Consider the following 11,797-nt stretch of genomic DNA (forward strand, 5'->3'; position numbering starts at 1 on the left):
ACGCTAAAACAGACCAGAGACAATCTAAGATTATGGCTAGCCCCTATGGCCTATAAAGACTTATAACCCAGCTCCTTCACAAAAGCAAAAACCAATGGGGTCCACGGAAATTGTTAAAGAAGGGAAGGTGGATTAGCTGATACCCGTTCTGCATAATAGAACAGAAAACCAAAACATAAACTCTACGCATGCTGTGTGTGTGTGTGTGTGTGTGTGTGTGTGTGTGTGTGTGTGTGTGTAGTCATCCAAATGTGCAAAGACATCACGATACAAAGACAAGTACAAACAGGTAATTTATATTTTACTAAAAGATAATTTATATTTTATGCTATTATTACTACCTTCAACAACTGTAGTTGGTCAAATGTTAATTCCTTTACTGGAATTTCAAATAATTCAACTGGATCAGCATCAAATTTCTGTTAAAAGAGAGAGAAAGGGAGAGAAAAGTTGGCCCCAAATTATTACTGTTTATTCAAGACAGGCCTTATTTTTGTATCTGGTACTGGGTAATGTTCTAATTTCAGTCTTTTACATGTAAGCTGTCTAGTTTTCTCAGCATCAGCCTTAACTTTAGATTAACTCAATGGAAATGATACGCAACGCAGTTTTAAAGAAAATGCCAAATGAAGCCTCCCTGAGAAATCAGCTAATTAATTTGTATAAAGAAGTCCAAACACTATATAACAATTATGTTTGCACAACAGCCATTACAATTTTAATAAATTACATGTATTTTCAAATCTCTTTCTAGACTTTCTCCTCCATCATGCCCTCTTCTTCCTTCTCATTGTCTCTATTCTAGTTTAGGCTTATTGTAACCTTTGGCCCGGGTTACCACTCCCCTTGCCTCTAGTCTCAAGTTGCTCTTACACCCATACATCAGGTTTCAAAATATTCAACTGGAAGTTTAGTTCCGAATGATTCCCTACCTGGCTCAAAAGCCTTTATTTCCATTGTTCCTAAGTCCAAACCCCTGAAGCCCTCCACTATCTAGGCTCCAAAGTACTTCTTCAACTTTATTTTTTACCACGGCTCTTTCCACTTAAGCGAAATCATATAAGCCTATTAACTTGAGAAAGAGCTGGATACAGAACTACAAGGGAGCCTAGAGAACACTCTTGACAGCTTCCTGTCCCACCTCAATACAGGGTCAATGGCTGACGATACAGAAACCACCTGGAATGTCCTTGGCAAATTCAGCAAGACAGAGACCCTACTCTAGAAAATTAATATTCCTGTCTCCTTTTTCTCTCTCTTGATGTTGTAGGAGTCTGAGAGAAGAAAGAATTGGATTCATGAAGAAAATGAACTAACCAACTCTATTTAATAAATAAACGTACAGTCATCTATGAGTATCTGCAGAGGATCGATTATAGGACCCCTCACAAAATACTAAAATCCACAGATGCTCAATGCCTTATATAAAATGGTACACAGTATGTGTATATATATCTTCCTTGTTGTTAAACCTTTTATCCACCTGCATTAGAGGTTAAAATAAAAGAATTTCAACATACCTTTTTCATAGTCAAACAACAGGTGAGATCATGATATACCACAGGCACAAAATCTTTTGACAGATGAACATCAAATTCTACAAAGGCTGCACCCTGAAAAAAATAAACAAGTACTTGAAAAATATTATCTGGCCAACAATATATCTAAAACCAGAAGGACAAGGAGTTCCCATCATGGTGCAGTGGAAACAAATCCGACTAGGAACCATGAGGTTTCGGGTTCCATCCCTGGCCTTGCTCAGTGGGTTAAGGATCCGGCATTGCCATGAGCTGTGGTGTAGTTTGTAGACTTGGGCTCGGATTTGGCATTGCTGTGGCTGTAGCATAGGCCCGCAGCTGTAGTTCCAATTAGACCCCTAGCCTGGGGACCTCCATATAACGAGAGTGCAGCCCAAAAAAAGCAAAAATAAATAAATAAATAAATAAAATGAGGAGGACATGAGAAATTTGCTATTTGCTATAAAATTATTGACCTGTCCAAAAAAAAAAAAAAAAAAACTTCATGAATTCTTTAAGGTTATACTTCATGTTTTTTTTCTAAAAGTAATTTCTTCTCATAAAACAATTGTAATTTGTTTTGCAAGAGCACAGATATTTTTTCCTGGCAAAAAAAATAGGCACTGATCCCACTGGAATACACCCCGGGTTCCCTCTGGGGCAGTTACGAATTCCACAAGTGTCACCTCTTCTTCTGCTACTACTAGCAGAAATAGAGCCTAAGAGGAGCCTGGAGCATGGCTTGTTACTTTGCCTCTTGCTACCCCTGCACACTGTAACTGGACAGCAAAACTTCAAAGGTGAGGTGGGAACAAGATTAAACTGCAGTCTCTACTCTGCTCCTTGCTGCACTTGTGTGGCACACTTTATAGCTTTTTTTTAAAAAAATAAAACCTCAATCAGATAAGGAAAGAAACTAACTTCTCCTGAAAAGATAGAGAAAGCAGAAATGGGCAAGGAGAATGAAGCACATGCCAAATTTGCCAACAGAAGCTGAAACAGAAGGTGAACACAAATATACTTAAAGTTTTGTATGGTTTTGTTTCCTTTTTGGGCTGCCCCATGGCATATGGTTCTCGGGCCAGGGACTGTATCTGAGCCACAGTTGCAACCGATGCGACTGCTGCAGCAAGAGCTATTTCCTGGCCCAGGAACTCCACAGGCCACAGGGTGGCCAAAAAAGAAGAAAAAAAAAAAATCAGTAAATGGGCAGAACTGAAGAGACATTTTTGCAAAGAGAAAATGCAGATGGTCAAGTAACATGAAAGGATGCTCTACATCACCAATCATCAGGGAAATACTAATCAAAACCACAAAGAGATACCACCTGACACTTGTCAGAATGGCTATCACCAAAAGAACACAAATAACAAATGTGGAGAAAAGGGAACCCTCCTACACTGTGGCAGGAATGTAAACTGGTATAGTCACTGTGGAAAACAATGTGAAGGTTTCTCAAAAAAACGAAAATGGGGAGTTCCCATCGTGGTGCAGTGGTTAACGAATCCGACTAGGAACCATGAGTTTGCAGGTTCGATCCCTGGCCTTGCTCAGTGGGTTAAGGATCCAGTGTTGCCATGAGCTTCAGTATAGGGTGCAAACGTGGCTCGGATCCCGAGTTGCTGTCGCTCTGGCTTAGGCTGGCAGCAACAGCTCCAATTCAACCCCTAGCCTGGGAACCTCCATGTGCCATGGGCATGGCCCTAGAAAAGGCAAAAAGACAAACAAAAAAACAAACAAAAAACTAAATTGAAACTACCATGTATCCTAGCAATTTCATTCCTAGGTATATAACTGGGAAAAAAGAAAAAAAAAAAAAAAAGACTAACTTGAAAAGATAAATGTACCCCAATGTCCACAGCAGTATATTATTTATAATAGCTAAGATATATGGAAGCGACCTAAGTGTCCATCAACAGATGAATGGGTAAAGATGTGGTGTGTATACGTGTATATACACACAATGGACTACTACTCAGCCATAAAAAAGAATGAAATTTTGCCATCTGTAACATGGATGGACTTGGAGGATAATGTGCTAAGTGAAATAAGTCAAATTTGTCAGAGAAAGACAAATACTGTGCGATAACACTTGTCTGTGGAATCTAAAGAATATAAAAATTGAATTTCCGTTGTGGCTCAGCAGTAACAAAACCTGACAAGTGTTCATGAGGTTGCAGGTAAGATCCCTGGCCTCACTCAGGGGGTTAACTATCTGGCATTGCTGTGGCTGTGGCGTAGGCTGGCAGCTGCAGCTCCTATTAGACCTCTAACTTTCATATGCTGTATGCATGGCACTAAAAATATATATATATATAAATTAGTGAATAAGACAAAAAAGATATAGATTCACAGACAGATACAGAGAACAAACTAGTGGTTACCAGTGAGAAGAGGGAAGAGGAAAGGGGCCATATAGCAGTAGGGGATTAAAAGGTATAAATTACTATGCATAAAATAAGTAAGTGGATAAGTCATGAGATCCTGCTATATAGCACAAGGAACTACATCTCATCACTTGTGAAGGAACAGAATAGAGGATAATGTGAGAAAAAGAATGTATACGTATGTATAACTGAGTCATGTTACTGTACAGCAAAAATTGAGAGAACACTGTAAATCAACTACAAGAAAAAAGCAAAATTGAAAAAATAAATATAAAAAGTGCATTAAAAGCAGCATAATTTCAGGAGTTCCTGTTGTGGCACAGTGGAAATGAATCCGACTGGGAACCATGAGGTTTCAGTTTCGATCCCTGGCCTCACTCAGTGGGTTAAGGATCTGGCATTGCCGTGAGCTGCAGTGTAGGTTGCAGTAGCAGCTCGGATCTGGCATTGCTGCGGCTGTGGTGTAGGCCAGCTGCTACAGCTCCAATTAGACCCCTAGCCTGGGAACCTCCATATGCCACGGGTGTGGCCCTAAAAAAATAAAGAAAAAAAGGCAGCATAACTTCCAGATCCCTGTTTTGGGCTCCTCTATTTGGGTCACAGCAAACCAGGAGGAATGGGATTTTAAGAGTGAAAAAGGACAAGCCCTTGTTAAACAGGAAAAGAAAAAAATGACATTCTTGGGAGTTCCCATGGTGGCTCAGTGGTTAACAAATCTGAGGATGAGGATTGGATCCCTGGCCTCACTCATGGGTTAAGGATCTAGCATTGCTGTAAGCTGTGGAGTAGGTTGGCAGCTGTAGCGCCAATTCCACTCCCAGTCTGGGAACTTCCATATGTTCCAGGTGTAGCCCGAATAAGACAAAAGACCAAAAAAAAAAAAAAAAAAAAAAGAGAGACGTTCTTAACCAAAAATTTCTTGAGGACAGCCATTAATAAAAGGTCTATAGCATTATTCCCTTGGAAGTTTCTTACAACAGATATTCCCACTAAGTTATCATGTCTTTTGTGTGCATGTGTGTGTGTTTTTAGGGCCAAACCCACAGCACAGGGAGGTTCCCAGGCTAGGGGTAGAATTGGAGCTACAGCTACCGGCCTACACCACAGCCACAGCAACGCCAGATCTGAGCCATATCTGAAACCTATACCACAGCTTACAGCAACACTAGATAGATCCTTAACCCACGGATCAAACCCATGTCCTCATGGATACTTGGCTGGTTAACTGCTGAGCCACAAGGGAGCTCCAAAGCTATCATGTCTTATCACAAATTATTAGAGGGCGTAGCTTTCCCCAGTTAAATATACATACATATATCTCATGCCAAATTTCATCTTTAAGTGAAAGAGATCCTGATTCAATTTCGTGCTGTCTCAAATCCTGTGGAATGTGATGCTATAAAAATAAACATACTGGAGTTCCTGTTGTGGCTCAGTGGAAATGAATCTGACTAGTACCCATGAGGAGGCAGGTTCAATCCCTGGTCTCGCTCAGTGAGTTGAAAATCCGGCTTTAGTGGGAGCTGTGGCATAGGTCACAGACACAGCTTGGATCTCCCGTGGCTGTGGCTGCGGTATAGGCTGGCAAATACAGCTCTGATTCGACCCCTAGCCTGGGAACTTCCATATGCCATGGCTGCGGCCCTAAAAAGACAAAAAGACAAAAAAAAAATAATAAATAAATGTGCAATTATATCTAAACAAAATAATCTACTAGGATATATTTTACAGCACAAGAAATACATCCAATATTTTATAACAGCTATAAACTGAGTATAACATTTAAAAATTGTGCATCAGTATATTGTACACATGTAATTAATGTATTATATATCAATTATACCTCTAACTAATTAATTTTAAAATGATGCTTAGGATTCCTTTGTTTTAATCCTAATCTTCGCCATGAATTTAAATACAAATGCCTAAAAATACTTCACTTAGATATTTAGAAGAAGCATATTCTCCCTTTTGCCCTATTAATGCATACTGGAGAAAGCTTCCCAGACCCACAATCTCTTTACTCTTCCACCTTTGGACCAATAGCCCAAAGTTGTTTAAAGAAAAAACGTCCACTTACGTGACTAGCAGCATTTCTTAAAGAAGCAATAGTATTTTCCTGAACTTTAGCAAGCCTGAAACAGAAATATACAGAAATATACCTTTCATTACCATAGGAAAATAAAAAAATATAAAGAAGTCACCTATATTTTTGACCATGGATCCATTACTTATTCTTTATTTTGAGGTTAATTTTGCCAAACCCCAATATAAGATTGTGATCATCAAACATGGTTGGTGTGGCATTTATTCCATAACTCAAGCTCTAACGACTACAGGTATTTACACATTGAATACAGACATATCCTATACCAAGACAGACATCCCCAAGTGAGGTGATCAACTAAGAAAAAAACAGGAGTTCCTGCTGTGGCTCAGTGGTTAATGAATCCGACTAGGAACCATGAGGTTGCGGGTTTGATCCCTGGCCTTGCTCAGTGGGTTAAGGATCCAGCGTTGCCGTGAGCTGTGGTGTAGGTTGCAGACGCCGCTAGGATCCTGAGCTGCTGTGGCCCTGGCATAGGCTGATGGCTGCAGCTCCAACCAGACCCCTAGCCTGAGAACCTCCATATGCTGCGGGAGCGGCCCTAGAAAAGGCAAAAAGACAAAAAAAAAAACTTATCAAGGATGCACTACCAAATATTAATATTACACAAATATTCAACCTACTGAGCAGTTGTTGTAGAATTCCCTGCACCTCGATGTCCAACATCCAATGGTGTTCTTGGCTTCCAATACTTGGAAAATGAGGATTTCATGTCACAACCATATCCTGGTAATGGCTTAATAATTATATAGTCAACTTTTACAAGAAAAAAATGAAAAGGGAAAGAAATGAAAACCATTAAAAAGGTCACAATAAACTCAACTACACTTAAATGCCACTCTAACTTAATCTATCAAATAGAAAAAAAACAAGTCAAGACTTAAAGCTTAGATATGTCTTCAATGTATTAGTCAATATTCTAAAACTTATTTTTACCATTCTCAAAAGCTCAATCTGAAACTAATTAAAATCCTAACTTAACCTTTGTTTATTTGCAAAGGGCCACCCCACTTCGCCAGGCTTACCTCTCACTTTGCCTATTGTTTTTCTAGAATTTCTGCTCATGATGGGAAGGGTAAGGATTCCAGCACTTTTCCCGCTCTCCGCAATAGTGGATGATAAGAGGCATGCTGTACCCACATGCCCAGGAAGAGCATCACCCTGAACGACATGCTCACTGAGATCTTCCTGGAAAATGAGGTTAAGAATAACTCAAATTCTTACGCTTGTAGACTTATATATTCTTATACTTTCTTATATTTTCCATTTAGGAGTTTCCACTGTGGCACAAGAGCACTGGCAGCATCTCTGGAGCACTGATATGCAGGTTTGATCCCAGGCCTGGCACAGTGGGTTAAGGATCTGGTGTTGCCATTAACTGCTGTGTAGGTTCCAAATGTGGATCAGATCTGATCCTTGGCCCAGGAACAGCCAAAAAAGGAAAAAATATGAGTTTCCCTCATGGTGTCATGGAAACGAATTCAGTCCGTATCCATGAGAATGTTGAGTTCAATCCCTGACCTCGCTCAGTGGGTTGGGGATACGGCATTGCCATGAACTGTGGTGGAGGTCACAGACGTGGCTTGGATCCCACAATGCTGTAGCATAGGCCCGCAGCTGTAGCTCTGATTCAACCCTTACCCTGGAACCTCCATATGTCGCAGGTGTAGCACGAAAAAGCATGCATACATATACACACACACACACACACACACACACACACACACACACGTGTATATATACACACACACAATTTTTTTTCCATTTAAAGATCAAAAGACAACCTTTACATAACTCAGAATATAGGGAGGAAGATCAATAAGAAATCCAATCAAACTTATATTCAGGTACGTTAGATAGCTTGGTTGTAATATACATCTTCTTTGGTATACAAAAATATTTTGGAGTTCCCATCATGGCTCAGCGGAAACAAATCCAACTAGGAACCATGAGGCTGCAGGTTCAACCCCTGGCCTCGGTCAGTGGGTTAAGGATCCGGCGTTGCCGTGAGCTGTGGTGTAGGTCGCAGACGCAGCTTGGATCCCGCGTTGCCTGGGAACCTCCATATGCCACGGGTGCGGCCCTAGAAAAGGCAAAAAGACAAAAAAAAAAAAAAAAAAAAAAAAAAAAAATTTCATGTATACTATATTTAAGAGTTTATGTATTACTTTATTAATCATAACTGATGATTTGCACTTCTGATCCTCTAACATGTACTGGCAAATTTTAAGCACTGACTGAAAGTTTCTAAGTACTTCTATATTCAAAGTCTTAGATATACCTGTAGTGACTTTAAATGTACATTTTATCCTTTAAAAATGCACCTACACAATGACAGAGGGATATTAACTCCCTAGGACACCAAAGATTCACTTTGAGATTACACAGGGTGTTTCTTTCAGTCTAGTCTATGAATACATTAGTAATTCTGCTAACCATGTGTTCCCGTCATGGCTCAGCAGTTAACAAACCCCACTAGTATCCATGAGGATGTAGGTTCGATCCCTGGCCTTGCTCAGTGGGTTAAAGATCCAGCATTGCTGTGAGCTGTGGTGTAGGTTGGCAGCTGTAGCTCTGATTTGACCCCTAGCTTGGGAACCTCCATATGCCACAGGTGTGGCCCTAAAAAGACAAATAAATAAATAAAATAATAAACAAAACTGCTAACCAAATAAAAGGGAAGTTAAACTATTCAAGAGATTATTACAAGGTAGATATTAAAAAAAAGGAAATGTTCAACCAAAACTGCCTTTTTTTTATAAAAAAAGTCTCAAGTGACATATAATTATAGGGTTTTTCTTTTCTTTGTTTTTGCCGTACCCATGTCATGCAGAGGTTTGCAGACCAGGGATTGGACCTGAGCCACAGAAGTGACAACTTGGGAGTCCTTAATCACCAGGCCACCAGGGAACTTCTAAGGGTTTTTTCTTTTCTTTTTTTTTACTTTTAGGGTGAACCTGCGGCATATGGAAATTCTCAGGCGAGGGGTCAAATCAGAGCTGCAGCTTCCAACCTACAACACAGCCACAGCAATTTGAAATTGAGCTGTGTCTGCAACCTATACCACTGCTCAGGGCAACGCCAGATCCTTAACCCACTGAGCAGGACCAAGGAAGGAACCTGCTTCTTCATGGATACTAGTCAGGTTCGTTACTGCTGAGCCACAACAGGCACTCCCTGTTTTTTTTAAATGTAGTTTTTTGAATGGAAATACTTTAAATTCTGTATAATGCAAGGTAGCCAAAAAGCCACTCACAGAGGCTATGTCAAAAGGCATTATCAGATTAAACAATTAAAGGATTGTTACAATAACTACGTGTAACAAGCATTACTTAATGAGTGCTAACAGATCCTGAAGTCTGCTGTTTAAAGGAATAGTAGCTAGATGCTACTGTTGGGCAGGGAATATTCCCTACCCTCAAAGATTTAAACTCTAATCTGGCGGAAATGGGAGCGGAAGTACCAAACAGCCAGGCACAATGGAGCAAGGACCTTAGGGGTGGACCCAGTATTATTTGTGAGGAGCGTCTGAATCACTGGGCCAGTAAGCTAGACAGTGCCAAGTAGCTCTGGAAAGTTGGCAGCAGAGATTCTGAACAACCAGGCACAACTGTCATACCAACTATTTTTCCTTACATATTTATAATATCAATAAAGATCCAAAAAAGAATCCAGTTATAACTCCTGTAATAAAATCCTTCAATAAATCATACTGCAATGGTGAAGAGACTCAATCATGCTACTTAGTAACATCAGTTTGCCCACAAGGGTCACACAGCCCGCCCTTCTCCCATACCTGGAGGTTACTTTGGATAAAAGTCATTTATACTCAGAGCAGACACAGACATCAAGACATACAGTCATATTTGAAACATCGGTTCTGAAGTTCTCAATTATATTTAGTAGTACTTGGGTCTGTCAACTCCAAGTTTTTAAAATCTGCTAAAATGTACAGAGAAGAGTAAATATCTAAAAACTTATATGACTCATGGATTTACACAAATTAGACCACAACAAAAATCAAAACATATGTAAAAACAAGCTCAAGCCTGCATTCTTTCTCCCCCCCCTCAGGGAAATGTACTTACCTCAAAAAAATCAAATATTAGTTCCAGGTTATCTGGTTCCATTGTCTGTATACTATATTCTGTCCAACGATCAGGCTGTAAGCCATACCCACACTCTGGCTGGGAATGCCTGCACTTGAACTCATTGTCACTTATTAAAGATATCTCCAGGCTGTTGGACATTTTGTGAAGGACAGTGGGAGATACTCTATCATCATCATCTTCCTCCAGACCCTCGAGTGTCAGCTTTACCCTGAATGGAAAAAATAATGAACTGCAAAACGTGGAAGAGCAAAATTTACACAAATGTTACCTAAATGTTAAAAAGGCTTCCCTGAATATGTTAAATCTTCAAATAACAAAAACATTATACAAAGAGTGCACATACCACAGGCTAAGGCATTAGTTATATTTTACAAAATAGTAATGTTTTTATTCTACACATATTACTTCAAAGTATTAAACGCTCATTATGCCTAAGGTTATTTTCATTATTTCTTTGGGTTTTTTAACATCTAAAGAATCTAAAGAGGTATTTACTATTATCCTACTTATAACTGGCTATCTCAATTTCTTGTTAGAAATTTCTTACACATATATTACAAAATTGAAACATACTGTTAGTGTGCATTAAAAAAAGGCTGCTAGAGTTGGAGGTGTAAATTTTTAAGTTTAATTACTAAAGAAAACTACTGTATTAAATATATACATATATGTATGCCTGGTGTGTGTGTGTGTGTGTGTGTGTGTGTGTATTTATATGTATGAATCCTTTTTATTGGCCTCAAGATATACTGAAGTTCCCAGGCCAGGGATCGAACCCGTCGTCCAGTTGCAACCTACACCACAGCTGTAGCAATGCCAGATCCTTAACCCACTGTGCCACAAGGAAGTTCCTGTATGTACCTTTTTTTTTTTTTTTTTTGGTCTTTTAAGCTCCACATACAAGGATCCAAGGTAGATGGACGTCCCCAGGCTAGGGGCAATCAAAGCTGCAGCTGCCAGCCTACTCCACCGCCATAGCAATGCCAGATCTTTAATGCACTGAGTGAGGGCAGGGATCAAACCCATGTCTTCATGGATACTAATCAAGTTCGTTACCACTGAGCAACAATGAGAACTCCTGTATGCACCTTTCTTAATGAAACAAATGAACAAAAAAAATAGACCGAGAGTCTAAAGCTCTTACAGACCCTACAGCAATGAAAACAAAAGATGAGCTACCCAAGCCATTGGGTCACAAAGACTAGTTTACTCACAATGAGAAGCAGTTAGTTGCACAGAGTATTTGTAATGCCCAAAAGTCAACTAAGGAGTTCCCGTCCTGGTGCAGCGGAAACGAATCCTATGAACCATGAGGTTGTGGGTTTGATCCCTGGCCTTGCTCAGTGAGTTAAGGATCTGGTGTTGCCATGAGCTGTGGTGTAGGTTACAGACGCAGCTCGGATTCCACATCACTGTGGCTGTGGCGTAGGCCAGCAGCTGAAGTGCTGATTAGATCCCTAGCCTGGGAACCTCCATATGCCATGGGTGTGGCCCTAAAAAGCAAAAAAGCAAAAACAAAAAGTCAACTAAATTCTAGAATACTTCTTGCACCAGTTGAAATGTAAACAGATTTGGAGTTCCTGCTGTGCCTCAGTGGGTTTAGAACTCGACTAGTATCCATGAGGATGTGGGTTCGATCCCTCGCCTTGTTCAGTGGGTTAAGAATCCAGCGCT

The 11,797-nt window shown here is 40.0% G+C and overlaps 1 protein-coding gene across 15 annotated transcripts in view; it reads right to left on the reverse strand.

The window, feature by feature from the left end:
- GPCPD1 (glycerophosphocholine phosphodiesterase 1) overlaps nt 1–11,797 on the reverse strand; it is a 162,784-nt gene that overhangs the window by 18,835 nt on the left and 132,152 nt on the right. For 13 of the 15 annotated variants that reach the window (XR_014832786.1, XM_085004456.1, XM_085004454.1 and 10 more), the window contains 6 exons: nt 10,100–10,331; nt 7,037–7,199; nt 6,635–6,767; nt 5,985–6,039; nt 1,521–1,613; nt 342–419 (listed from right to left, as the gene is read on the reverse strand). Coding sequence is in view for 14 of the 15 variants with exons in the window: in XM_021078050.2 (XP_020933709.1) it covers nt 342–419; nt 1,521–1,613; nt 5,985–6,039; nt 6,635–6,767; nt 7,037–7,199; nt 10,100–10,331 (754 nt within the window). In the remaining variant the exon portion in view is untranslated. Of the gene's footprint in view, nt 1–341; nt 420–1,520; nt 1,614–5,984; nt 6,040–6,634; nt 6,768–7,036; nt 8,522–9,131; nt 10,873–10,926; nt 11,778–11,797 lie in introns of those variants that run through there. The other 2 variants (XM_085004460.1, XM_085004461.1) reach the window with 2 other exon arrangements.

This window comes from Sus scrofa, chromosome 17, assembly GCF_054392235.1.
Source record: "Sus scrofa isolate SSC_HxYL_T2T_F1_AM1 chromosome 17, Sscrofa_HxYL_maternal_Yorkshire_Landrace_v2.0, whole genome shotgun sequence".
Lineage (NCBI taxonomy): Eukaryota > Metazoa > Chordata > Mammalia > Artiodactyla > Suidae > Sus > Sus scrofa.